Here is a 25,345-nt window from a genome sequence, read left to right on the forward strand (position 1 = left end):
CTGTCATCAGCTTGGCGCGTTGTCTCCTTCAATGGCTTAATACTCTAGGTAGCTCTCTCTCTCTTTCTCTTAAGCTGTAAGCGCCAAATGAAACGAAATATATGTACAAGCAATTTACATAAAACGCGCGAAAAATGCGTCAAAAAAATAAAAGCTGAAATGGCAAATGACGACCATGGAGAGTTGAGGGGTAAGGAAAAAGAGAGCGGTTAACCATTTGGCAAATGCTTCACGTGCTCAAAGCTAACAGAGATTAACGAACGACAAAGGCGCCTGGCAACGCGAAATGAGATGTGTATAAATAAAAAATAAAAAATAAAAATGTGCAAAAGCCAAAATGCAGTCAGTCCCAGTCACAACAGAACCAAGATGCAGGTTAACAATGCAATTCTGCTTACAGCTTACAGCTTACAGTATGATAACAGAAGGATAACAGAAGGATTACAGAAGGAATCCAGTGACACTGTTCACATTTTCAGAGGCTACTTTACCTTCGTAATCAAAATACTTGGGATCTACCACAATATGATTCCACAAAATCTAGTATTTATGTTACATTTATTGTCAGTTACAATTATGTTTTCAACATATTATAGTGCAAAGCTTATTAAATTTATGTAATGAATTCCATAACTTTGGCAAGCACAGAATTTGCAGCTCTCTCATCTCATGCCTTTACTGCTATTATAGTTGTTAGCCAGACCATATGAATTCTTTCTCTCTATGAATTATCTAAAAAGTATGCTATATATTCCTGAAAGTACATTAGTTCTATTTACCAGGATGTCAGTCAGCTGCAACTAACTTGAAATATGTACTCCCAACGAAAACAACAACAACTACTACTACAACAAGCAGAACGAGGCCAACAACAACAACAACAACAATTAGAACTGAAGTCGCAACTTTTGCAGAAGCCGCAGAAATTTAATAAGTTTTAATACAAAAGTTGGCGTTACTTCATTATGAAACTGCTGCTGCATTTAGTATCCGCAGACTCATTGCATATGTATCTGTATCTTTGGCTATGTAGCTGTATTTGTAAAATACTGTGTGTGTGTGTGTGTGTGTGTGTGTAGGGACACAACTCTCGCTCCACAGAAAAGCTACTCAGCTCTCGAGTGCGGATGCTTAAAAGTCTGTGGCTGTTGCTTTTCCAAGTGCAGTTGAAATTATTTTACTACTCTTTTTACTTGTTATACCCTGTAAAGCGTGCAAATAAGGTAAAGTTGTGTAAATCTAATTAAATTGCGTTTAAAGTTTTTTTTAACAAACTTTATACTCTAGCTAAAGTTTAATATCAATTTTATTAATATTTTAAAGAGAGATCCTATATTTTTTTTTTGTAATTTCAACGATGAAAAAGAAAGTCAGAAAGTCAATACCAGCTGCAGGGTATTGCTTAGCTTATCATTCTCGCCTAGCGTTTTATTCGTTATTTTTCTTTTTCCGAAATTTATTTTTTATTTTTTGGCCAACGTCGCATTTCATGCAAATGAAGTTAACTTGTTGTGCGACTTTGTGTGTGCGTGTGTGTATAAGTACATATGCAAATGAGCCTGTTTACATATTTGTATGTGTGTGTGTGTGTGTGTGTGCTGGGCCATGTAAATGTTTAAACTTTACCAACTGCAGCTGCGTACACAGAAAATTTTCCGCTTTGCTCTGTTTTCGCTGACACCTGATTTATGGCTAATAAATATAATTTTAATTTCCCAACAATTAATATGCCAATTTTTCGTGTGTGCCGGCTTTAAGTCTTAAAATTCCCAATTATAAACATACGCACACCCACACACACACACATGCATTTCACAGATAATGGAATCAAGCAAATGCGATTAGCATTTTATACCATTTAAGCCTCAGACACAAAAGCAACACAAACAATGGGCCAATGCCAGCACATGAGCAAAGCCTAAGCCCACACAGGCCCTACAGAGGCATCTCCGCTCCCCCTCTCCTAGCCCGCCATTCCGTATGGGGCAAAAACAGTTATAGAAAGGGTACAAACAAAAAAAAAAAAAATAGAGCGTTAGGCGGCAAAAATCTGCAAACAAGTGTGCAACAAAGCGCACAATTGTAATTTAACTGCAGTCAGACTCTAGTTGGTAACAACAACAGCAACAACAACAAGAAAAACGACAACTGCAACAGCAACTACAACAATAAGTGCCACAACAAAATGTGCGCGCCTCAAGTGTTGTAAGCGGCTTTTGTTGCCAATTGTTTGTAAATGCACAAGACCATAGTAAAGGGAGGAAGAATTGCGGGGCCGGCAAAATTGGTAGGCAAATGAAATGTACAGTGTACACACATACACTCTTTACACACTCAACACACACACACACACACAAACACACTTGCATAATCCACTTTGCGTAGAGCAACAGACACAGACACAGAAGCTGCATCAAAATCGGAAGTTACACATACGTCCCATTGTGCCATGGCATTCTATCTGCATTTCTTTCTCTCTCTCTTTCTCTATACATCTCTTTTTCTCTACCTTGCTCTGTACCATATACCCTGCAATTACAGCTTTTAAGAATGCAATTTTTGTATATAGAAACCATTTGTCATTGAACGGCTTATTTATTTGACAATTAGAGAATATATACAAGTACCCATCAAAGAATCAAAAGTATTCCTTAAGATAAGGCTTAAATTTATATAAATTTGTGATTTTGTAATTTTTTTAAATGGAAATTGTTTTGGTTTCTTCACAAATTGAGTGATTATTATTTATCAGTCTATATTTCTATCATCCATTCTTTGATATATAATGTAAGAAACGTCACATTTGTCTAAAATTTTTTACGGAGTAGCTCTTTAGTCTAGAATTCCCAATTATGGTTTATTTGAACTTCCTCTTCTGGTTTTTGCGCGACGATTTGGTTGACAAATGTCACAGCAACGGCGTCCAACTATGACTGTCCCCCTCTCTCCTCTACCCTCCTCCCACTCGCACTAACTCCTTACACACATCCAATCCCTCTTTCCTTTTGCCTTACAGCTGCCAACAAATGTAAAACAGCATAAAACACTCGTCGCTCCATTGCAGCAAAGCATCCTCACCCATTGACGACCCCCCTTTGACATACACAACATGAGTTGTTGTTCATGAAAAACTTGACACTTAATTGTGTCCCTCTCTCTCTCTCTCTTTCTCTCTGTCTATTTATGTATCTGTCTCACTGTGTAGTTGTTGTTATCTATGGTATCGTCTGGCGACTATTTCTGTTGTCAATTGTTGCACATTTGCATGGCGCTGAAACTCTAAAACTCTCTGGGCCAATGCCCGTTGTGTTATGAGGCGAGAAGCGGAGTCGGAATTTGAATGTGGAGCCAACCATTCGGTCTGTTAGTCAGTCAGTCCTGCTATTTAGGCAATAATAATAAGTAACAATAATGCGTTTCAAAATGAAAACAATGAGCAAAAGGTAAAGTTTTTCCTGCAGGTGCAAATAGATAGACATAGCAAGAGAGAAACAATGTGATATGAAGAGGCAGAGAGAAACTATTATTGTGGTAAATAGTTTACGAAAATGTAGAAAAAGATAAAGTACTGAGTGCTTTTAAAACGACAATAAGGATAAGCATATGAATGGATTTGCTTCCAGTAAACTTGATTAAGACAGAGATCAAGAAGGGTAAATAACTTTGCAAATTGAAAAGTTACAGAAATATTTCTCATTGTGAGATTAAATAGAGTACTTGGCTACCATAAAGCCGGTTTCTAGCTTAGATTTCTAACACATTCAAATTTCCAATGATTTCTTTGGTGTATCGGAAGCTTCATGGTAAATTTCATAGCTCTAGCTTATATAATTCCAGAAATCAATGGGGACGTTACACATGAAATTCGGTAAAACTAAACAAACCCTTCACATTTACTACATTTACTTATGTAAAGTCCTTTCTAAATGGCAACCAAATCTCATATTACAATTCGAAAGCAATATAAATTTCCCAGCCATTAATTGAAGATCATCAGGAGAGAATAAACCGTAAAAGCCTTCTAAATTCAATCGTTGTACAAATGTAAGCTACTCCTTTGTATAAGATATATTCAATTAACTATTTTAATGTTTTATACAGCCAAATGCAGTGAGAAAACTGTGTTCTTGAAGCGCCATTTAGTTTTAACTTAATCAACTTAAATGTTGGGCTTAAATTGAAACCAAAAGTGGCAAATGAAAGTGTCCTTTTTGTGTGTGTCGTCTAATCACATTTTAATAGTCTTGCGAAAGGACAATAGGCCGTAGATCAAATGACAGCAACAAATAAATTCCCACATTAATGGATGTCGCCTGCCTCAAGAAACTTTTCCGCAATGTCGCACGGCCCAAAGCCATAAAACAGAAGAAGTTGCCCCCAAAAGTAGCACGATATAATGGCGAAACAGCATAAAGGGGCTGCCAATCAAAAAGGATGTGAGAGGAGAGGCACTAAGGACTCCAAGGAGCTCAGCTGGCGCTAGGGGCACCATCACAGAGTGAAATGTTGAGAATCTCTAAGAAACAAAATAAAACATAAAATAAAATGCCGAAAATTAACGACAAATTGCGCATCATTAAAAACGAAAAAACAAAATACTGAGGGGGCAGAACGAGAACGAGAAATTGAGAAGAGATACATAAAGAATGGGATAAAGAAAAAAGACCAAAGCCAATAATGAAGACAAGGCAAAGCGTCAATTGACAAGAGAAGTCGCAACAAGGGGAGCACCTGAGTGCAATTATTTATTTGATTACAAACCAGAAGAACGCGACAGTGGAAACACCCGCACAGACAAACAAACAACAATGGAGCAATAATAGCCCAAGAGCAGCAACGAAAGGTAGCTCAATTCCTTGAGGTGAATCGTAAATGAGAGACAAAATATTTGCGATAAATATTGTGCAAAAAAGTAAAAAAAAAAGTATAAGCGCGAGTTGATTTAATAATGTCGGCAAAATATCGAACGCATGTCTTAATTGTCTGAGAAAGATACCCACGCACACACACACACACAACACACATAATGCCACACGAAATGTTGGCTTGCCACAACCCACAAGACAAAGTCGATGCCGACTACCCAAAAACTCGACACTCAAAATGACTCACTTTGTGGCATGGTGCTGCCAACTCGTGTTGCTGTCGTAGGTGCTCTCGGATAGCTTCCTCTTCCTTGCACCTTTTCCTTCCCCTTTCCGATTCCATCACATTGCCCCGGCGCCAGCCAGACAAAGTGACAAGCCGTCAAGGTGCACGTGAGCTTCACTTTGGGTACACTTCCCTTTACACTCTTTCTATCCCTCTTCACCGCTTTCCTTCACTTTAATGTATCTTCTCGTGTTTCTCGTTAAACTTTAATATGAACATGTTTTTCACTCATTTGATATCGGTTCTTGTTGTCGTTCTGCTGTTTCTTCTCATTATTATGCATATTTTTTAATTGGCATCTTAAACTTAAGCATAATAACAAGAGAATAAGAGACAAATGGGAAATAAATGGTATTTTTAATGACTTCAATTAATATTAAAACTTAGTTGAAACTGGAATACTATACTAAAAATTTATATTTGCTATAAATAACAGGAATTCTTCGTGACGCTTATAAACGAATAAAGTTGCCTCTTAGCTGCCCAACTCATTTGCAAATTATTTCCATAGTTTGTTGTTTATATTTTAATCCTTTGTTTTACTTTCATAATAAATCATTTTATAAATAATCTTTTCGGTGTAGTCACCACATCTGTTAATTTTCATTTGCTAAAAATTTTAATCAGCAAATTTCCACTAGACTCCCAATCTTTCCAATCTTTTCACCCCCTCGTAGCACTAACCACTTCGCATTTCTTTCTCACTCTCTCTCTCTCTTCCGGGTTTTTTGCAGGACTGCGGCTTGCTTTTAATCAAAACAAAAAGCAAAGGATGCCAAAAAAAAAAATGGTAAAAAAAAGTATAGAAAAGAAAGCAGCAGAAAAACAAATGAAAAAACAAAAACCAAACCAAAGTACACAGAAAAAGTGGCAGCCACTAACGGGACAACAGCCTTTAGCTTTCGTTTAGGCCCTTTTCCCCCCACACTATCCCTTACCATTCTCATTCCCGTAGTGCTTGTTGCTCTAAAATGTGTTTGCTTTGTTTCTTCCATTGTTGTTGTTATCCATTATTTAAAGCATAATGTCACAATAAACGTGAAAGGTGCAAAATGTTGCCCAAAGGCGGTTGCAACAACAACAACAACAACTACACTTATAACAACAGCAATGACAACAACTATAACAACAACAACAAGTCAACTTAATAACACTCTTGCAGTTGACGCCACTCGAGGCAGTCACCCAGCACTTCCTTCGTCCCCTCCCACCGCCACTCCCCTTTCTGTTGCCTCTGCATAAATTTTGTCGCATGCAGTTGACAGTACTATCCCATTTCCCCCTCTCCCACCACCCCTCATTCCCTTACATCCCGACTGTCCACGTGCCAGGAAGAACAACGTCAATGCCCGTTGGCAACTTGGACACAACTCGCATCGTTGCGAGGCGCCTTCAATTTTGTTGTCGCTTTCGGTCTTGTTCCATTTATACAGTATTTCAGCTTGGCGTGCCACACCAATCTGAAGCCTTTTCGGGACCTCCTTTCAATTGTTTCCAAGAAGCCAAATTTACTTGAAACGATTTGTCCTTCTACGTTTACAGCTAATTATTGGAACAGCTAATATAAATGGACTGAAAAATACACACTGAGCAAAGCAACGATCAACACCTAAACGAATGGTTTTCGTATTGTTATGAATTTGATTTAATACACACTTACTCAATAGATTAAGAATTAATTTGTTGAAACACAAATTGTATTGTGTTATTGAAGAATAATGAATGTACATTCTTAAAAAAAAAATTATTTGGAGTGTAAGTAGATATAAACTGTGCAAACTCATGCTCTAAACAGTTTATTATTTCGAAATTTTTCTTAAAAGTATTGGAATATAAGAAGTACTATAAATTAAAATTTTATTTACAATGATTTGGCTTTTTTCAACAATTATGCATACTAAATATTTCAAGTGAAATTACTCAGAGAATTTTTACCCATTTCTTTTTCTGCCATTTTTTTTTAATAAAAATCAAAATTTTTGTAGTGTAACTTTAACTTTTGACTGTCTTTTGAAATGAGCAAAGACTGTGATGTTTTGAGAGTTTCTAAACTAGATCTTAAAGTCAGTTGCTCATTGGAAACCAAAGCAAATGTTTGCCACGTGTGTGCCACACATACACACACACAGACTCACACAAACACACTTCAAGGCACTGACCGACAACATCCGCTGCTAAATTTGATCTCACTATAATTGGGTATAGTTGTAAATTTCACAGTAGTGTCGATAGATTTCCTCATCGATGTATGCAGATAGATCTAAGCGCACATGTGTCGCTTGTCTGTTTTTGGGAAAATGTCAAAGGCACTTGGCGCCGATTGTTAGCTCAGCGCCTCCTACTCCCTGCACAAACAACAAAAATAACCGCAAAGAACTGGGTACTGCACTTGTCGCTCCCAATCATCTTCTTCTCTTTCGCCCTCCCTCTCTCTCGTACAATTTCTCTATCGCTCTCTTGCTATTCTCTAATTATAGACAGGCTATTTGGTGTCTGCGCCTCTGAGGCGGAAGTTTGTTTAGGATACAAGAGTATTTGCCATTGCGTGCTGCATATTTGGATGTTGCACACACACAGGCAGCTGCACACAACAGTGTCGCCTCTCGCCTCTCGACACCCTCGGTCCGCCTCTTTTGCCACTCGCCGCATCGTTAGTTGTCGCGTCTAGACTCTTGCCCGCCCAATTCTGCACATAATTCTCCTCTCGAAGAATTATTCAAATGAATCTCGGCTACGTGGCATGCCACGTACAAGTTGCAATTGATGCTGCATAAATAGACTATGAACTTACCCGTTACGTTATGTTAAAATCATTCCAATTATATTTTCCAGAACAATTTTTTTTTTGCAGCTGTTTATGCTCAGATTCAGGCTGTAAAAGAAATAGGAGATAGGTATCGAAATTGAGTTGTGATTTAAGAATACAGTCTGAGACAGTTTCGTACATAGGATAAGGATTAACGGAATTTAATCCTTCTTCAAGATTTGCATCAAGATAACCGAAAAGCAAATATGTATATTCATCTATGTCTTCAAGGATGGTAGGAGTTTTGAGAGAAACATATAAAATCTTGATTTATTAAGAATTGTTTTACTGTGTATCTTACATAAATATTATATTATTTAAAAGTAGTGGTAGAAATCGAATTGTTGAAAACGAAGAAAAACAAAGAATCAGCTTACAAATATCGAGTTTTCAAAATCCCTTGAATTGAAAAAAAAAATGTCAAGAGAATATAATAGACATTGATTAAGAATTAAATTTTTCACTTTAAATGCACAATCTAAATAGATGCCAAATAATAAAAACATTGACATTCCGCAAGGAAATCGGTTTATATTTGACATTTAAAAAAATATCGAAAAATGGACAGTCATGAAAAGGAAAAGTAATGGAAAATAAATTAAATTAAATACCAAGTGATGAAAACATTTCTATGTTTATGTTATTAAGCATACACAATTCCTTTCAGTTTTCATTAGTATTATACTATTGTAATTATTTAGTAGCATCATAAATGAAATTAAATGATTTTACTATTTTAAGTGTACAAAATATTTACAGAGTATTTAAAAGTGAAGCAACATTTCCTAAGCATTTATTTCGGTTGACATTCAATTTGGTTATAAAACACACAACGCATACAATTACAATTGGAGGACCTTCTGTATCGTGTCTAGACCGGCGACGAGGTAACTTTTCTATGCCGCATGTGGAAACAAAACGATGCACAGAACTTTAGCCACGCAATAAAAAGCCGCACAGAAATCAAAAATCAACGGCGTAAAGTTGCACGCCAACCCCACAAGGACCAAGCAAGCAACCCACCCAGTCAGTGCCAGTTACTAGCATTTGGGGTGGCTCAGAGTCTCTGAACGGCTTTTGGGCTATTTGCCATCGCTGCGCCTGAGCAAACGGAAAGTGGGTGGCGGGGGGGAGGCGGTAGATGGTAGGTGGAAGGCGAGTCTACGAGCTTGTGTCTCGTCTGGCAACGCAGACGTTGCAGACAGTTTTCTAATGGGATAAACTATGTACATACATACATCCGTATTTATTTATATGCATGTGTACTCACTTGTAACATGGCGCGTATATCCCATTACACGATACACACACACAGAAACAGCTGCGATGTAAATGCAAAGGATGACAAAATTTATCGTGTAACAAAACTATTGAAAATAAAAGAAAATAAAACAATATTGCATACTTCAGTAACAAATATCGAAAAATTTACAGTGTACACCCACACACACACACACACATCAGTAAACGCAGCAAATTGTCATTTATACCGTTAGTCTAACAGAATTTCGAAACAGAGACACGCAAAGCGACGGCGCCAACCTGTCCTGCAGTGGGGAGGAGATGAGGAGGGGCTGGTGGTGAGATTGTTCTTGTTGTTGCTGTTTCAGGCGTCTGCTTTGTTTTGCCGGCGAAAATGCAGAAAAGGCAGAATACCAAAAACAAATTGCGTATTTATGGCACATTCACTTACCGGCAATTTCGCCGCATACAACACGGCAACAAATAAATATATGTATCTATATGTTTGTATGGCCAGACAGTGACCGTTAGCCGACACGTTACACTTACGATCCACCTGCCGCCTAAGCAGTTGTCTATTTTGTTAATCTAGCCTTGCACTTGACACTTATGCATTTTGGAAGCATTTGTTTTGCTGTGTATCATTTTAGGGAATTCAGTAAGTAATACACATGCACACCCATATACACAGTTTTAACACCTTTAACACACACGCACAGTACACAGTATTGTTATACGATTTGCCGCGAAACGTCCGAACGTGTCAACATCGAACCAACATTTGAAGTAGTGCTGAAAACGATTTTTTTAAATCGGAGTCAAAGTCATATGGACACTGCAGAGCTGCCAGATCGTTTTAATTCTTCAGTGCTGCCTAGTTTGCAATGAGTACGCGCCATAATTTAAGTCGCAACAAAAAAAGGGCTGGCAGGTTTGGTTCCTGTGCACAACAAACTACAACATTTATAGAAAAAAAATGGACCTTTTTTTGTATTATTTTGAAATTTTTGCAAAAAAGTAAAAATAAAAAAAATTTAAATACTGCGAAAAATTTCAAAATTTAAGATAAAAAATAAAAAAAAAATGACCAAGAATATATTTTGATTAAAAGAATAAAATGTGAAAAATGATGTAGACCAGATTTCAAGGTCTGGCAACGCTAAAATAAATGGCAAGTTTTTTCAGCCAGGTGGCAGTTTCTTTCAAAGTCTTTTACCAATTTTTCTCTAAAAAGTTGGCAGCACTGTTATTAAAGCCAACAACAAAAAGGTTGCAACGGAGATTTAACGACTCAATCTCGACATCATTTACCAACATCGTAAAATAAGTGTGGAAGATCCAGTTGAAATTTGAGTAACGCCAATTGGAGGCATGGTGGAGATGGTGCAAGTGCGGAAACGCAATGCTTGCGTCATAGTGCTGGGCGACATTGGACGCAGTCCACGTATGCAGTACCATGCGCAAAGTCTTCTGGAAGACAATTACAATGTTGACATCATTGGTTACATGGAGACACGCCCACTGGACGCATTGACCGTGGCACAACCCAAGTGCAAAATACACGAGCTGCCAGCGGTGCCTGTCACAAATTTGACGCCAAAACTGAAACTACTCTTCAAGGCGATATGGCAAACATTGAGTCTACTAATTGCGCTCATCTCCATACCTCGTCCAAATTTTCTGCTGGTTCAAAATCCTCCGGGGATACCAACGCTAGTCGTCTGCTATTTATACTGCGCACTGACGCGCACCAAACTGGCCATCGACTGGCATAATTATTCCTACACAGTTCTGGCTCTTGGCATGGCCGGTGGCGAGAAAAGCCGCCTAAGTCGGCTAACCAAGCGCCTGGAGCGCTACTTTGGCGCCAAGGCACACACTCATTTCTGTGTCACAAAAGCCATGAAAGAGGATTTGCAGCGCAATTGGAATATTGGGTGAGTTATGAACCTTCGTTAGTTAACAACCTTTTAATTCGTATATTAATATTATAAATTACAGTCCAGTTACTGTGCTCTACGATCGAGCACCAGCGCAATTCCATCCCATTGAACTGGCCCAAAAGCATGAACTCTTTATGAAGCTCTCCAAGGATTATGCTCAATTCATGCCGCAATGTTATGCAGACCTTAAGCAATCCGGCGTACTGGAGTCAACTGCACTAACACAAAAGTTGGCCAACGGCACGGTGCTCTATAAGCCACATCGACAGGCTGTACTTGTCTCAAGCACAAGCTGGACGCAGGATGAGGACTTTGGCATACTGTTGCAAGCACTCGAGTCCTACGAAAGTGTTGCCGTGGCACAGCCAAATGTGTATCCCACACTGCTGTGCATCATCACGGGCAAAGGGCCACAAAAGGCGCACTATGAGGCGCAAATAACAAAATATCAGTGGCAAAAGGTGTCAATTGTGACGCCTTGGCTGGAGGCTGAGGACTATCCCAGTGTATTGGCTAGCGCCGATCTCGGCGTATGCCTGCACTGGAGCACCAGTGGCTTGGATCTGCCCATGAAGGTAGTGGACATGTTTGGCAGCGGTCTGCCCGTCTGTGCATACAACTTTAAATGGTAAGCAAGAGGTCAATTTGCTCTAGATCGGATATTAATCACTTACTTTGTCCACAGCCTGGACGAATTAGTGAAACATGGAGAGAACGGCTTTGTTTTTAACGATCACAAGGAGCTGGCCGAGCAGCTACGTCTCTGGTTCGAGAACTTCCCCAATAATCCGAGCATAATTGAGACTCGCGCACGCTTTAACCGTAGTTTGCAAGAATTCCAAGAGCTGCGTTGGCGTGAAAATTGGAAACAACGTGCAGCTCCAGTCCTGGAAGCATTTCTTTAGGCATTTATCGAAAATTGTAGGCTGCATTTTATTGTTGCAAAGAATTGGTGAACACAAAAAGAAGGCACTTAAACTATGCTGGTCAGATATGCTTACAATATGTATGATCCAAAATTTGTGCCGCTTAAGAGTTTAATAATAAAGTTTTGTTTAATAGTACTCAGTTATCTGATATTGCTTGTCTGTTTCTTGAAATTCCCTCATGATGTCTTGTAATGATTGCTCCTCTAAGTCTTTGTCTTTGTGCAGAGCATGCTCGCCCTTTAGATACCTTATGATGTGCACTGAAAACACTCTCGATCCAATGAGCAATAATCTTCGTAGCACGGCAGCTCGTGCAGAGCATGTCCACAACGCAACCTGGTCATCGTCTCCTTGGTCATTGGTTCCAGACAGATGATACACTTGTCGCCGGGCTGGCTGAAATAAACATATAGTAAGTGAGTATATTAAATAACAAACTTTGCGTTACATTCTCACCTTTGGCGAAGACGATTTTCAATTTGTTTTTTGTCTTTAAATCCATAAATAATATTATCAGTATGGTCATTATCTGGCCGTCATCGTAGCCTATTCCGGTGAGGGGGTGTCGGAGACGGCATAGAAAAATAAATCGCTGTTGCTGCAGCTGCAACTACGCAGGCAATTCCCAAAACTAGTTGTAAGTAAATCATGTTTATGGTCTTCGCACACAATTGTTGTCAAATTATATTTTGTGACCACTAGGTTGCAAATCGTGATATTTTCCCTTTGCAGATCTTTTATAAGAATCCCCAATAAATAAAAATGGTGGTGTAGTTTGCCATTCACAATAAGTGTTACCATACTGTTCAAGAATAACAGTGTTGCCTCTGTTTTCTATTTATCTCAATGTAAAATAATGCAGTGTGACCAGTTGTTATACCTTTTTCTTCATTTAATTGAACAACAAAAATATTAATGAAAGAAGGCACTTAAGCTATACTGGTAAAGAGATGCTTACAATATGTATGATCCAAATTTGTGCCGCTTAAGAGTTTGATTACAAAGTTTTGTTTTATAGCAGTCAGTTATTTGATATTGCTTTTATGTTACTTGAAATTCCCTCTCAATATGAGTGGTTACAGTGCCCTGGTGCAAACAGGACATGTTGTGTAACGATTTTTCCTGTAGTTGCATAGACAGTCGATGTGCAGAGCATGCTCGCACTTTAGATACTCTATATTGTGCTGTTCCATGGGCTCACAGCAGATGGCGCAGTCTTCGCCCGGCAGATCGATTCGTATAACCAGCTGATTGCAGTATGGACACTGACGGCGCCACAAACGGTATTGTGCATAGCACGGATATTCGTGCAGTGCATGCCCACAATGCATTGTTCGCATTCTCTCTTTGGTCATCGGTTCGAGACAGATGATACACTTGTCATCAGGCCGGCTAAAATAAACATACAATCAATGAGAATGATTTTATATAATGATTAAGTTCTCACCTTGGGCGAAGACGATTTCTATTTTGTTGATCTCCTTTAAATCCATAGAAATCATTGTCCGTTTCGTCGTCATCGTCGTTATCAGGTCGTCTTCGCGTTTGATTCTGGTGAGCGGGTTGCGGAGAGGACATGGAAAAATAAACCGCTGTAGCTGCAGCTATAACTACGCAGCCAATTCCCAAAACAATTTGTAGGTAAACCATGTTTACTGTCTTTGCACACACTTGTCAAATATGTTTTGCAACCACTTAATGGCAAAGCAAATCGAGAAATATGATTTCTTTGCGGATATCTTTGTTAAAAATCCCCAATAAATGAATATCTGCGTTTTAGTTTGCCATTCACAATAAGTGTTGCCATTCTTCCTAAAAATTAACAGTGTTGCTTCCGTTTTTATTTATTTCAATGTTAAATAGTATAGTGTGACCAGTTGCTATACCTTGTTATTTAATAATATTTTACATATCCTTCGATAAAAAATCAACAAAATTCTAACAATAATTTTAATATTTCTATCTTCAGTATCAAGAAAAATTAAAAAAAAAGTTAAATTTTCTTAGTTGCAACTGTTTTTGCAATTTGATTAAAATGGTACATGCTACCAGATCTAAAAATTTTGCAGGGTGGCAGCCTTCTACACCAGTGTTGCAAAGTCCTTAGAGGGAACATTAGCTGTTTCTGGCTGCTCAAAATAATTATAATTTATAATTGCGGCTGCGCTGCTATCGTTAATAACTTTTATTGATGTGCATAATAAAAAAGAAAAAAAATTTGGAACGCTTCTTCTACCGTGTGATATTGATTAAAGTGCAGTGAAAAGCTCAAACTGAACGACAAACCGTCGCCGTCGCCGTTGCTACCCCTCAGACCAAGTAAAACAAATTTTCTGGTGTAATTATAGTGCTCATTGATTACTCATTGATAAGACCGTGCAATTGAGAATATGGCGGAACGTGAGCGCAGCATACACGAGATGCTCAAAGACACGCCATCAATGAACGACAGTTGTGGTGCCGTGCACACCGGCACGGAGGGCGACAGCTTGGGGATTGGCTCAGCAATGGGGCTCAGCGGCAGCAGCAGCAGCCATAGCATTGGAACTGGCATCCCATTAAATACGTCCAGCAATTTGCCATTACGAAATCATTCAGGTGAGGATTATAAACTAACAAATGTTGACTAATTTTTAACACAACTGGTTCATCTTGTCTACAGCGCCCACCACACCCATGTCACCGACCACATCACAAGCAAGCAACGGCTTCCTAACATCAACAGATGGTAGCAGCAGCCTGATTCGGACAAGTGCTTCCAAGATCGATAGCATTAAGAACTGGAGCATATCAACGTACAAGTGCACTCGTCAAATAATGCTCGAAAAGCTGGGCAAATCACAGCGAACTGTCGATTCGGAGCTGGAAGCGCAGATCGAGCAATTGCGCGAGACCCAACGAAAATACTTGTCCATTTTGCGTTTGACTCGCGCCTTCAGCTCACATTTTCAGCATGTTGTTGTATCGCAACAGTCACTGGCAGATGCTTTTTCCGATCTGGCGCAAAAGAATCCGGAATTGCAAAAGGAATTCATCTGCAACTCGGAGACGCAACGAAACTTGACCAAGAACGGTGAATTACTCTTGAATGCACTCAACTTTTTCATCTCGTCGGTGAATACGCTGTGCAACAAGACAATCGATGATACGCTGCTAACGATACGACAATACGAGACGGCCAGGTGATTTGTTATATAAATATATGCAGTTATGTTTACTCATGCCTTTTAACTTGCTGTTTATAGAATCGAATTCGATGCCTACCGAATGGACTTGGAGAACACAAAGCCGGAGATAACCCAAGCGGCGTCTGCACTAGAGGAAACACAACGCAGCTATGCACACCACAAGGATCTGTACGAGAAACTCCGAGGTGATGTAGCCGTCAAAATGCAATTTCTTGACGAGAATCGCGTAAGTATTTACATTTTACATTATCTTTAATTTCTTATTAATTAACTTCACGTTACAGATCAAGGTGATGCACAAGCAGCTTATTTTACTGCATAATGCCATTGCGGCTTACTTCTCGGGCAATGCCATGGCACTGGAGAGTACTTTGAAACAGTTCAACATCAAGGTAAATTTATTCCATCAACTGCATAATAATCAAATATTTTAATTCACATTTATTGTTTAATTCCAGTTAAAATCACCGAATAATGGAAATGGATCCTGGCTGGAACAGTAGTAGAGCCTGCTCATCAAATCACATGCATGGAAAAGTATTATCCCCTGTAGCACGTAAAAAATTTTTCACCTATCTGCCGGCATTTATGCATACATATATTCCAAACAAAAGCTGAAGGAGCACGCTCTTTAAACAAATGCATGACTCGTAACAATATCTAAAGCTTATAACTAAGTCGAATTCCTAATTTATAAGCATAAAGTGACGATGATCACAGTCAATATTTTATGTACTTACGTTTCCACTCTACTCGTATTAACAATAGTTCCTTGTGTTTCCAAATTATCATCTAAATTAATTGTAATGGACAATGCTTACAGAATTCTTAGTTAAAATACGCCGAGTGCAATATATATTTTATATTCTAAGTAAATCCATGTGGAAAACTTAGAAATATAAGACCCTCTAATTTCCTCACAATTCATTTGTATATTTTAAAATGTAAACCACACGATAATCAACAGAAATCGAAAAGCGCGTACACAAACAATGTATAATTTAAATTAATTGTTTACTAGTCAACGTATTATTTACAATAAAGGGAATTATAAAAATAAAAACCTATTTAATTACACAAAATTAAACAATAGCAACACCACCCAATGTCTAGTTTTTCTCCAGCTTCAAATCGCTCAGCTTTTCGTTAAGGACCGCTGACTCATCCTCCTCGGCCTTAAACATGTCCTGGATGAACGTGGATTGGGGTTTTGTTAGATTAAGCAACATTTGGAGGCAAGATCATGACTTACCGGATCATAGATGATTTTAATGATTAGGGAACAGCTGGGACAGGTGGCCACCTCCTCGCCCTCCATTAGCTCTTCCTGTCAATGTGCAAAAGATATCAACTGTTTAGCGTCTCGTTTAGTTGCCGTTTACCTTGGATACTTGAAATCGATCGCCGCACGGACAAGGGTAATAGTACATTTCTTCCTCCTCGTCATACTCGAAATCCTCAATCTCGACTTCATCGTGGTATATACTCATTGTGTCCCTGTACTGTTTACTTGTCGCTTACTTTGCATTATGCGCGTTTTATTTATGAATAATCTAACTGAAACTCAAGCGAATGAGGCACACGTTGTAGCCACCGTTGCCACTCTATGAAAATATTATGTACCAGATTTTGTGATAAAATGTACCGTTTTCAGAAAAAGTGTACTAACTTCTTATACTAATTTAATAAAGAAGTTTGTTTTAATAAAATTTATAAATTTGAGAGCAACTAACAAAAATTTGTACTTATTGTATATGTATAAGTCATAGTTAAATTTAAAGTTTGATTTAACGTACCGCTTTCTATAAAAGATCTAATGTACCAACTTAAAATATGTACCAATTTTAGTACAAATTTTACAAGTGTGGCAGCCGTGGTTGTGGCCGCCGTGCTGCCAGCCTGTCGAAATAAACAGCTGATCTACAAGCAGTTTTCCCTCCCACTTCAACAACGCATTGTAAACAAATCGCAAACGTTTACAAACATTTATTTGGATGTTTGGAAAATGGCCAACAAGAAGCTTAGCGATGTGAATCTCTACGATCTGCTCGGTATATCGATTGAAGCCGAGCAGGCTGAGATACGTAAAGCTTACCGAAAGCGTGCGCTTGATTGCCATCCGGATAAGAATCCCGACAATCCACAGGCAGCGGAGCGTTTCCATGAACTCTCCAAAGCTTTGGAAATTCTCACCGATGTCACAGCACGCGCCGCCTATGACAAGGTGCTCAAAGCAAAGAAGGCCGCGGAGCTGCGCACAAAACAACTGGACAGCAAGAGACAAAAACTAAAGGAGGAACTGGAGCAGCGGGAACGTGCAGCGTTACATAAATTGCAGGCTGGTCAACCCTATAGCACAGTGCGTAAGAGTGATGAGGAGGTGCTGCAGGAACAAATCGAGCGCCTGAGACGAGAGGGCTCTAAGCTGCTGGAAGAGGAGCAACTCGCCATGCGGGAGCAGCTCAAACGCAACTATAATGAGCAACGGCAACAACAACAACAAGCACCTGCATTCGATTCCACGCAGCATCGCATTAAGATTAAATGGAAGGCGGACAAAAGCGATGCCAGTAACGGTGGCTACACTCAGGAGCAGCTAATGCAGTACCTCAAGAAATACGGTGAGGTGGTGGCGCTTGTCATGAACACCAAAATACGCGGTCGTGCAATGGTCGAGCTAAAGACACGGGAAGCCTGCGATATGGTGTTAGCCTATGAGAAAGGCAATCCCTCAAATCCATTGCACTTTCAATGGGTCACGCCTCCGGCACATGAGAAACCCGCAATGCCAATGACCACAGCAGGCAACACATCATCCCGAGACTACGAGGATTTGGTCATGCGTAAGCTGCGTCAGGCAGAGGAGCGCAAACGTTTAATTGAGCAAATGATGAAAGAGGAAGGCAATGATTAATCGTTTTATCTAATTTCGAATTAAAATTTTATATTTAATTATTAATTTTTTGTCTAATTTATTTCTAAAACAAATAAAAAAAAAAATTAAATTGCGCGCGTTTACAGATTGTGATCTTTTATTTTGATCAGGGTGGCAGCCGTGTAAATCAGAAAAAAACAGGCTGGCAGCACTACAGACAGCTGACTGTTGGCAAAATAAAATACTATTGTTAATATATTTACGGTATATTAATTAGTGGCTCAATTAAATAATAACAATTTTTAATGTGGCAAAATTCTAAATATACTTCTAGTAACTCAACAAGATTATATTAATTGAGCGTTGTAAGTATAAATCGAATATTATAAGATACAAAGCTAGAAACATGCTCCTTTGGTATATTCCAGTGCAGGGTATTTAATCATCATTGCGACAGCTGCTTTTCGATTTGTTGATTGAATGTGTGCAAAAATGCCACGAGCAAAGATATAAAAACACTTTAATGTTATTGAAAGCTGTTGCATTGATCAAAATTTAGGGTTGATGCGACATGGATAAACGACAGCGCGAGCTGGAAGCGCTAGTAACCACGCAGAAGGAGCAATTGTCGCGCTATGAGAAGCGACTCAAAGGTGAACTGTAATTTATTGAATCTTTAACATGCATATATCAATTCAATTACAATTGCAGACGTGGTCACTGCGTACAAGGGACTGCTGAAGGAGAAGGAGGCGCTGGAAACAAGCTTGGCGGCGCACGCGGAAGCCACTGGAGTCAAGGATGCAATTGCCGGCGATACAGGTGAATCCCCAGCTGACGGTCAGGTCAGTGCAGACGCCGCTGATGGATCCACAGCAGCGGGCAGTGGTGATGAGGACAAGGGACAGCTGCAGACGCAAATCATCACGCTGATGAATTCGCTGGCCACGCTCTCGGCGGAAAAGTCACGCATGGAGGCATCATTCCAGGCGGACAAGAAGCAGCTACGTGCCCAGATAGCACAGAAGGAGCAGAGCATCCAAGAGCTGCATGTCAAGGCCAAGGAGCAGGCGTTGCGAGCCAAGCAGGATGTGGATGAGGTAAAGGCCAAGTGGATAATCGAGCGCCAGGAGCGTGAAAAGGAGACCAACAATCAAATGATAATGTTACGGGAATTGCAAAAGCTCTATGCGGACGAGCGTCATCTCAAGGAGAACATCGAGATGCAGCTCAACAATTTCAAGACTCAATTCGCCAGCAACGAGGCAGAGAACAGTCGCCTCCGGGAGCTGCAGCTCCAGTTGAAGGAGGCGCGTGCGCAGCTAAAGCAATTCCAGTTGAAGACGGAGCAATCGATGGCTGCTGCCTCTGCTACGGACAGCAACGCAGTGCTGCAGCAGGTCCGCCAGGAGATGCAGCAGCTGAAGGAACAGCACGCGGTGGCCATTAAGCAGGAGCAGCGGCGTGTGCTGCGTGCCGAGGAGCAGAGCCGTCGCCAGGCAGCACTGCACGAGGATCGTGTGGCCAATTTGGAGGCGCGTCTCGCCGAGCTAAGCAGCTCGGTGGGCAATTACGATCGATTGCGTCAGCAGGATCAGGACAGCATACACGTGCTCAAGCAACAACTACAGGAGCTGGAGCAGGCGCACAACCGAAAATCATCTGCTCCACGACTGCAGAGCGATAGCGATGCCGACATGGTTGTCCTGGTGGATGAGATAGTGCGCCTAAAGAAGCTGCTGGCCAGTGCCAATGCACGCTCCTCGAATCCCTTGGATCTGAGCCACGTGCTGGGCAGCAACCATGCTGCCGCTTCCGCCGACAGTCACGTTCAGTGCGAGCAGCAGCTGCAGAGCTTGCAGCAGATGCTGGACAACGGCAAACAGCAGCGATCGCAGCTGGAGCAGAAGATTCAACTGCAGCAGACGCACATACAGACGCTGCAGGATAAGGTGCAGGTGCTCAATCGTAATATTGACGAGGCAGAGCTGGAGCTGAAGCAGCAAGGCGACAAGATGCGACTCGCCCTCAAGACGGAGCGTGCCAAGTGGCAGGAGGCGAAGGCGGAGCAGGAGAACGAGACACGCTGCAAGCTGAACGAGTTGGAGCAGCTGCTGCAGAAGCAGCGTCAGCGTTCCTTGCAGCTGCTCGACGAGAAGGAGCAGGAGATTAAGACACTGCAGACATCCTTCGAGGTGTTTCACAAACCAAACCCATCTCCACTGGAGGCCAATGAACAGTGCAATTACTCCTCGGACGCCGACAGCGTTGAGGTCGAAGGTGAACGGGAACGGGATCGTGAGGTGGTGGCCAAGCTCAGGGTGAAGCCCAAGAAGCTATCACTGGGCGACAATTGTCACATGCTCCACTATGCCAATGAGCTGGCGCGCAAGGACATCGAAATCACAGCTCTACGCAAGTCCAAATATGCTGCCGAGTCTACGCTGCGCAAGGCAATCCAGGACAAGGTGACCGCACAGCAGGAGATGCACGAAAGGATCGAGTGCCTCGAGGAGCACGTGGACAGGTGAGTGGCAACGCCAGTTATGCTTCGAAAGCAATAATCCTCATTTATGTTCCATTGTCAGATTGGAACGCTGCAAGACGCGAGAGGGCGCCAATCTGGAGTACCTGAAGAACGTCATCATTAGCTTCATTGTGACCCGGGATGCGGAGGGCAAGCGTCACATGCTGAACGCCATCAGCGCCGTGCTGCAGTTCACCAGCTCTGAGATGACGACCATTAACGCAGCATTCCTTAAGAAGTAGATACATTCAGTTCAGTTTTCCATTAATATTTATAGAATTATATAGATGTGTAACAAGAGAAATGTATAAAATACGCGTAGAATCCTAACTGAATCCCGCCACGGGATACTTTTCCAGATGGGCGGCCAGCACGGCCGGAAACATGGCCAGGAACTTGAAGCGAGCGCCCATTTGCTTGGCATCCGTAAGCACCTCATAGCCGGATCGTATAATGTCTTGATTCTCGGGCAGCGCATGGGCCAACAGCTGTTCCAGACGCACCGAGCCCTGCATCCGCTCCAGAAAGTCACCCTGCTGCACCGGACCGCAGCAGTGGATGTGTCCGTTTGTCTCCGCCACATGCTTAATATGCCTGAAGTCCACGTCCGCCGTCAGGTCGGCAGTGCCCGGCTCCAGCAGTGGCTCATGGAGTGCATGTTGCTTAAAGCCACGGAACGTGTCCGTCTTATCGCCAAAGTGGCCGTAGTCCATTATAAGTCCAATGCCGCCGTGCTGCTCCAGGCGTTTCGCCAGCATATCCACATGGCGTTCCGCCTCCAGCGAGTACTCCAAGCAGGCGCGAGTTTCCTGCGGCACAGGCTTAAACAAACGCGACACGGGCGTCTGTGCTTTGGACATAACATAGCGAAATTCGGGAATCTGGGATTGGGACGCTGACTGCGACTCCTGGACGTCGGCTACATCGATGAGCACCTCCTGCCACAGATCGTTGACCAGCTGTAGCTTATGCACGGGCAGCGCATCAAAGAACTCGTGCGCCAGCACCAGAGAGAAACCCGGAGGCACATCCTCCAGCTGGCGATGCCAATAGGCCTTAATGCCGGTCGCTGTGGTGCCAAACTGATAATGTGGCAGCTGTGAGTTCTCCGGCAGCGTCTCGTGTTTGTAGCAGAAACGTTGCGCCTGTGCCACACTCAGATATGGACTGACCTCAACCATGTGCATTGTGAACTCGGCGCCCAGTTTAAACTTGGTCAGCACCTTGAGCACGTCTCTTGCCAGCGTGCCACGCCCTGGACCCAGCTCAACCAACTGAAAGGGCGTCGGACTTCCCATCTTGCGCCACTCGTTCAGCAACCAGACGCCCACGAGCTGTCGAAGAACGAGGGATTAAGTCTAGAATTCGTTGGAGTTAAACATTCTGCTCACCTCGCCAAATATCTGGGATATCTCTGGCGACGTAATAAAGTCACCCTCGCGTCCAAACACATCGCGACTCATGTAGTAGCCGCCTTGGGGATTCGTGAGCACCTCCCGCATGTACTCCGCCACTGTAATGGGACCTGTGGCCAGAATTCTGGCTCTCAGCTGTTTGCTCAGGCTTATCTTGTCATGGCCCTTAGCTTGTGGCTCACTTGCCGGCTTCTGCTCCAGCTGCAGCTCCTGATTTCTTGCACCTGACACTGCGCTCGCATTTGGACGACGCACAGATTTGTAGCTGTAGCTGCGCCGGCTTCCAATTTGCAGCACTTGGCGTAACATTTTCGTTAAACTAGGGCTGCAAAAACATCGATGACAGAATTTCAAATTTACGATCTTTTTATTTTTTAAAACAACTTCAAATAGATTTTAATATTTTTGGATGTGATATCTCGAATATTTTTTAATAGAAAGTTTGTTTATATATAGATGTATAGTGTTAAGGCCATTCTTGTTGAAATCATCGATAAAGTCACCGTCATACTTATGCAGCCCTACATTCAACGATTTGCGGTGCTGCCAACCGTTCAAAAGATCTGATGCTCTGTGCTTGTGTGTGTGACAATCTGTGTTCCCTGTACAGCTTTTTCTCGTCACATCTACATTTTTATTAAAAGCTTAATCGGGGAAATATATATTTTAAGCATTTATATATTAAATATATAATATATGCACTATATTTTTTGATTAACTTTGACAAAATACTGGATAATATTGTGAATTTTTTCAAATGTGTTTTTAAATATGGAAAACTAATAACATTTTTTCAGCTTAATATTATTTCCTTTTCAAAGTTGGCAAATAAACCGTTATATTTATAATTTGATGAATTTTATTATAGCTTTTCAAGTTTTAATATCACAAAATCGTAGGTGTCAATCATAATCCATTAATTCGGCCCTCCATTAGAACAGCTTGATGTCGGCAATGATCTTGTCGTTATCGTAGATTTCCTTGGCATAGCACAGATTGGGAAAATCGAAGGCGGCTCCATAACGATTCTTGCATCCGGAGGTGGCCTTCTCTCCAGGAGTGTACACAGGCTGGCCAATCACATTGGTTGTGGCAAAGTTGCACGTCAGCACAAAGTGGTTGTAGTAATCCCGGGAGAAACGCACGGCGGCACAGCCCAGATGAGTGTTCTTCTCGGCAACAGCAATGGTGAACTTGGCCACATTCTTGTTGGGCAACTCCTCCGGGAAACTGGCCAGCACTTCAGGGGATGCATTTGCACGCTCCGAAAACCACTTCTCAATCTGCTCCTTGATGATCTCCGCATCCGTGTACTCGGACTCGGCGCCACTGTAACTGAAGATGGCATTGTTCTGCCCGGCATAGGCGAAGCGTTCCGTGCTGCGGCACTTGTCGGGCAGCGACTGGCAGGTCTTCACATTCAACAGGGCCAAATGGGTGAGCTCCTCGCACCAGGTCATCTTCGCCATACGGGCTGCCTTGGGAAGTCCCTCGATGTTGCCACCAGCGATGTTGTTACGCAGTTCATTGAAGAGCGTAAGGATCAACTTCTCATGCGGCTGAATTTTCACTTCCCGCACATCCTTGGGACACTCTTCGCTAAAGTTCTATGGAGAATGGAATGTGAGAGTATTGAATGGAATATTATAATATAATACTTACTCCCTTGTTGTTGCAGGCAATGTGCTTGTCCAGGCACGTGGGCAGAGCACAGTAATCCACGGCAGTGGCGATTCCTGCCAAGGCAGTCAACAGGAGGAAGACTTTCATTTTAAAGGATGTTGTTGTTGTCACTACAGTTCAAACTAAACTGATGAACAGGTTGATGGAGGAGTCTCTATTTATGGGATTGACAGTGCCCACCTCCAAAGAACCATTTGTTTATATGAATGGCTTACTTAGAACTTTAGCTGAAAGCTTCCACAACTGTATTCTGTAGAATATCTGTTTTCTAATCCCTCCAAACACATGTTCATTGTTCTCGCCACTTGGTTCTTTCCTGGACAAAACGCGAGTCTCAGTGAGGTATAAATTGAGACACCTTTGTGCTTCTTGTTCAGTGGCAAGCCAACAACCAAGATACAACATGTTCTCCAAAATGACATCAATCTTCCTGCTGGCCACAACTTTGGTTGCCTTGGTCGCCGCAGTGGATTACTGTGCTCTGCCCACCTGCCTGGACAAGCACATTGCCTGCAACAACAAGGGAGTAAGTATTATATTATAATATTCCATTCAATACTCTCACATTCCATTCCCCATAGAACTTTAGCGAAGAGTGTCCCAAGGATGTGCGGGAAGTGAACATTCAGCCGCATGAGAAGTTGATCCTGACCCTTTTCAATGAACTGCGCAACAACATCGCTGGTGGCAACATCGAGGGACTTCCCAAGGCAGCCCGTATGGCGAAGATGACCTGGTGCGAGGAGCTCACCCATTTGGCCCTGCTGAATGTGAAGACCTGCCAGTCGCTGCCCGACAAGTGCCGCAGCACGGAACGCTTCGCCTATGCCGGGCAGAACAATGCCATCTTCAGTTACAGTGGCGCCGAGTCCGAGTACACGGATGCGGAGATCATCAAGGAGCAGATTGAGAAGTGGTTTTCGGAGCGTGCAAATGCATCCCCTGAAGTGCTGGCCAGTTTCCCGGAGGAGTTGCCCAACAAGAATGTGGCCAAGTTCACCATTGCCGTTGCCGAGAAGAACACTCATCTTGGCTGTGCCGCCGTGCGTTTCTCCCGGGATTACTACAACCACTTTGTGCTGACGTGCAACTTTGCCACAACCAATGTGATTGGCCAGCCTGTGTACACTCCTGGAGAGAAGGCCACCTCCGGATGCAAGAATCGTTATGGAGCCGCCTTCGATTTTCCCAATCTGTGCTATGCCAAGGAGATCTACGATAACGACAAGATCGTTGCCGACATCAGGGTGTTCTAGAGAGACAGATGTGGCATGTTTGTAGTTACTATGTTGATATTGATTGATTGATGCCGACACTTTCGGGATGTAATACACAGACTTGGGCTATAATAAAAAATGCAACAAAAGATTCCAAACATATACAGTTACCTTTATAGGATTTACTTAAGACAGAATATATGCAATTTTTATATATGTACATATGTTTGTTTCTTTAAGTTCCCCTTGGCTAGACTCTAGACTAACATGAATTTATCAGCTTTTATTGTTTGGCCATCAAGTGCAAAAAGTGTGACAATGAAATACTGGACCAACATCGAAGATACTTTAAATTCCAATCATGTTAAT

At 41.8% G+C, this 25,345-nt stretch overlaps 9 protein-coding genes across 9 annotated transcripts; 5 read left to right on the top strand and 4 right to left on the bottom strand.

Moving 5' to 3' along the window:
- The first annotated feature begins 10,443 nt into the window (after positions 1–10,443).
- On the top strand, positions 10,444–12,214 carry LOC117790380 (chitobiosyldiphosphodolichol beta-mannosyltransferase). The gene is made up of 3 exons (XM_034629817.1): positions 10,444–11,136; positions 11,201–11,770; positions 11,828–12,214. The coding sequence occupies exons 1-3, from the start codon at positions 10,571–10,573 to the stop codon at positions 12,045–12,047; spliced, it is 1,356 nt and encodes a 451-aa protein (XP_034485708.1). The 5' UTR covers positions 10,444–10,570; the 3' UTR covers positions 12,048–12,214.
- Positions 12,215–12,958: 744 nt separating this feature from the next.
- LOC117790382 lies at positions 12,959–13,887 on the bottom strand. The gene is made up of 2 exons (XM_034629819.1): positions 13,519–13,887; positions 12,959–13,463 (listed from the first exon to the last, which is right to left on the bottom strand). Exons 1-2 carry the CDS (start codon positions 13,719–13,721, stop codon positions 13,148–13,150), a joined length of 519 nt encoding a protein of 172 aa, XP_034485710.1. The 5' UTR covers positions 13,722–13,887; the 3' UTR covers positions 12,959–13,147.
- A 287-nt stretch (positions 13,888–14,174) lies between these two features.
- On the top strand, positions 14,175–15,872 carry LOC117791727 (arfaptin-2). The gene is made up of 5 exons (XM_034631596.1): positions 14,175–14,669; positions 14,734–15,253; positions 15,317–15,485; positions 15,544–15,651; positions 15,718–15,872. Exons 1-5 carry the CDS (start codon positions 14,462–14,464, stop codon positions 15,760–15,762), a joined length of 1,050 nt encoding a protein of 349 aa, XP_034487487.1. The 5' UTR covers positions 14,175–14,461; the 3' UTR covers positions 15,763–15,872.
- A 303-nt stretch (positions 15,873–16,175) lies between these two features.
- On the bottom strand, positions 16,176–16,856 carry LOC117791728 (DPH3 homolog). The gene is made up of 3 exons (XM_034631597.1): positions 16,642–16,856; positions 16,512–16,586; positions 16,176–16,446 (listed from the first exon to the last, which is right to left on the bottom strand). Exons 1-3 carry the CDS (start codon positions 16,747–16,749, stop codon positions 16,369–16,371), a joined length of 261 nt encoding a protein of 86 aa, XP_034487488.1. The 5' UTR covers positions 16,750–16,856; the 3' UTR covers positions 16,176–16,368.
- A 351-nt stretch (positions 16,857–17,207) lies between these two features.
- On the top strand, positions 17,208–18,218 carry LOC117790539 (dnaJ homolog subfamily C member 17). The gene has a single exon (XM_034630017.1). The coding sequence runs from the start codon at positions 17,265–17,267 to the stop codon at positions 18,171–18,173; it is 909 nt and encodes a 302-aa protein (XP_034485908.1). The 5' UTR covers positions 17,208–17,264; the 3' UTR covers positions 18,174–18,218.
- Positions 18,219–18,579: 361 nt separating this feature from the next.
- LOC117790887 (GRIP and coiled-coil domain-containing protein 1) lies at positions 18,580–20,988 on the top strand. Its single transcript, XM_034630493.1, has 3 exons — positions 18,580–18,787; positions 18,846–20,661; positions 20,723–20,988. Exons 1-3 carry the CDS (start codon positions 18,706–18,708, stop codon positions 20,901–20,903), a joined length of 2,079 nt encoding a protein of 692 aa, XP_034486384.1. The 5' UTR covers positions 18,580–18,705; the 3' UTR covers positions 20,904–20,988.
- LOC117790888 (protein arginine methyltransferase NDUFAF7 homolog, mitochondrial) lies at positions 20,918–22,404 on the bottom strand. The gene is made up of 2 exons (XM_034630494.1): positions 22,053–22,404; positions 20,918–21,995 (listed from the first exon to the last, which is right to left on the bottom strand). Exons 1-2 carry the CDS (start codon positions 22,383–22,385, stop codon positions 20,988–20,990), a joined length of 1,341 nt encoding a protein of 446 aa, XP_034486385.1. The 5' UTR covers positions 22,386–22,404; the 3' UTR covers positions 20,918–20,987.
- Positions 22,405–22,917: 513 nt separating this feature from the next.
- On the bottom strand, positions 22,918–23,886 carry LOC117792711 (antigen 5 like allergen Cul n 1). The gene is made up of 2 exons (XM_034632943.1): positions 23,739–23,886; positions 22,918–23,683 (listed from the first exon to the last, which is right to left on the bottom strand). Exons 1-2 carry the CDS (start codon positions 23,844–23,846, stop codon positions 23,009–23,011), a joined length of 783 nt encoding a protein of 260 aa, XP_034488834.1. The 5' UTR covers positions 23,847–23,886; the 3' UTR covers positions 22,918–23,008.
- A 261-nt stretch (positions 23,887–24,147) lies between these two features.
- Positions 24,148–25,141, top strand: LOC117792710 (antigen 5 like allergen Cul n 1-like). Its single transcript, XM_034632942.1, has 2 exons — positions 24,148–24,285; positions 24,341–25,141. The coding sequence occupies exons 1-2, from the start codon at positions 24,163–24,165 to the stop codon at positions 25,013–25,015; spliced, it is 798 nt and encodes a 265-aa protein (XP_034488833.1). The 5' UTR covers positions 24,148–24,162; the 3' UTR covers positions 25,016–25,141.
- Positions 25,142–25,345: the final 204 nt, after the last annotated feature.

The sequence above is a fragment of the Drosophila innubila genome (genome assembly GCF_004354385.1).
Source record: "Drosophila innubila isolate TH190305 chromosome 3R unlocalized genomic scaffold, UK_Dinn_1.0 2_E_3R, whole genome shotgun sequence".
Lineage (NCBI taxonomy): Eukaryota > Metazoa > Arthropoda > Insecta > Diptera > Drosophilidae > Drosophila > Drosophila innubila.

Excerpts from the sequence above, each read along its gene's own strand:
- LOC117790380 (XM_034629817.1), top strand. The coding sequence starts at position 10,571 with ATGGTGGAGATGGTGCAAGTGCGGAAACGCAATGCTTGCGTCATAGTG. Across the intron at positions 11,137-11,200 it reads CAGCGCAATTGGAATATTGG|TCCAGTTACTGTGCTCTACG; the intron begins GTGAGTTATGAA and ends TATAAATTACAG. Across the intron at positions 11,771-11,827 it reads TGTGCATACAACTTTAAATG|CCTGGACGAATTAGTGAAAC; the intron begins GTAAGCAAGAGG and ends CTTTGTCCACAG.
- LOC117790382 (XM_034629819.1), bottom strand. The coding sequence starts at position 13,721 with ATGGTTTACCTACAAATTGTTTTGGGAATTGGCTGCGTAGTTATAGCT. Across the intron at positions 13,464-13,518 it reads AGAAATCGTCTTCGCCCAAG|CCGGCCTGATGACAAGTGTA; the intron begins GTGAGAACTTAA and ends TGTTTATTTTAG.
- LOC117791727 (XM_034631596.1), top strand. The coding sequence starts at position 14,462 with ATGGCGGAACGTGAGCGCAGCATACACGAGATGCTCAAAGACACGCCA. Across the intron at positions 14,670-14,733 it reads GCCATTACGAAATCATTCAG|CGCCCACCACACCCATGTCA; the intron begins GTGAGGATTATA and ends TCTTGTCTACAG. Across the intron at positions 15,486-15,543 it reads AATTTCTTGACGAGAATCGC|ATCAAGGTGATGCACAAGCA; the intron begins GTAAGTATTTAC and ends TTCACGTTACAG.
- LOC117791728 (XM_034631597.1), bottom strand. The coding sequence starts at position 16,749 with ATGAGTATATACCACGATGAAGTCGAGATTGAGGATTTCGAGTATGAC. Across the intron at positions 16,587-16,641 it reads ATCGATTTCAAGTATCCAAG|GAAGAGCTAATGGAGGGCGA; the intron begins GTAAACGGCAAC and ends GCACATTGACAG. Across the intron at positions 16,447-16,511 it reads TTAAAATCATCTATGATCCG|GACATGTTTAAGGCCGAGGA; the intron begins GTAAGTCATGAT and ends ACGTTCATCCAG.
- LOC117790887 (XM_034630493.1), top strand. The coding sequence starts at position 18,706 with ATGGATAAACGACAGCGCGAGCTGGAAGCGCTAGTAACCACGCAGAAG. Across the intron at positions 18,788-18,845 it reads CTATGAGAAGCGACTCAAAG|ACGTGGTCACTGCGTACAAG; the intron begins GTGAACTGTAAT and ends TTACAATTGCAG. Across the intron at positions 20,662-20,722 it reads CTCGAGGAGCACGTGGACAG|ATTGGAACGCTGCAAGACGC; the intron begins GTGAGTGGCAAC and ends TTCCATTGTCAG.
- LOC117790888 (XM_034630494.1), bottom strand. The coding sequence starts at position 22,385 with ATGTTACGCCAAGTGCTGCAAATTGGAAGCCGGCGCAGCTACAGCTAC. Across the intron at positions 21,996-22,052 it reads TATCCCAGATATTTGGCGAG|CTCGTGGGCGTCTGGTTGCT; the intron begins GTGAGCAGAATG and ends GTTCTTCGACAG.
- LOC117792710 (XM_034632942.1), top strand. The coding sequence starts at position 24,163 with ATGTTCTCCAAAATGACATCAATCTTCCTGCTGGCCACAACTTTGGTT. Across the intron at positions 24,286-24,340 it reads TTGCCTGCAACAACAAGGGA|AACTTTAGCGAAGAGTGTCC; the intron begins GTAAGTATTATA and ends CATTCCCCATAG.
- LOC117790539 (XM_034630017.1), top strand. The coding sequence starts at position 17,265 with ATGGCCAACAAGAAGCTTAGCGATGTGAATCTCTACGATCTGCTCGGT.
- LOC117792711 (XM_034632943.1), bottom strand. The coding sequence starts at position 23,846 with ATGAAAGTCTTCCTCCTGTTGACTGCCTTGGCAGGAATCGCCACTGCC. Across the intron at positions 23,684-23,738 it reads TTGCCTGCAACAACAAGGGA|AACTTTAGCGAAGAGTGTCC; the intron begins GTAAGTATTATA and ends CATTCTCCATAG.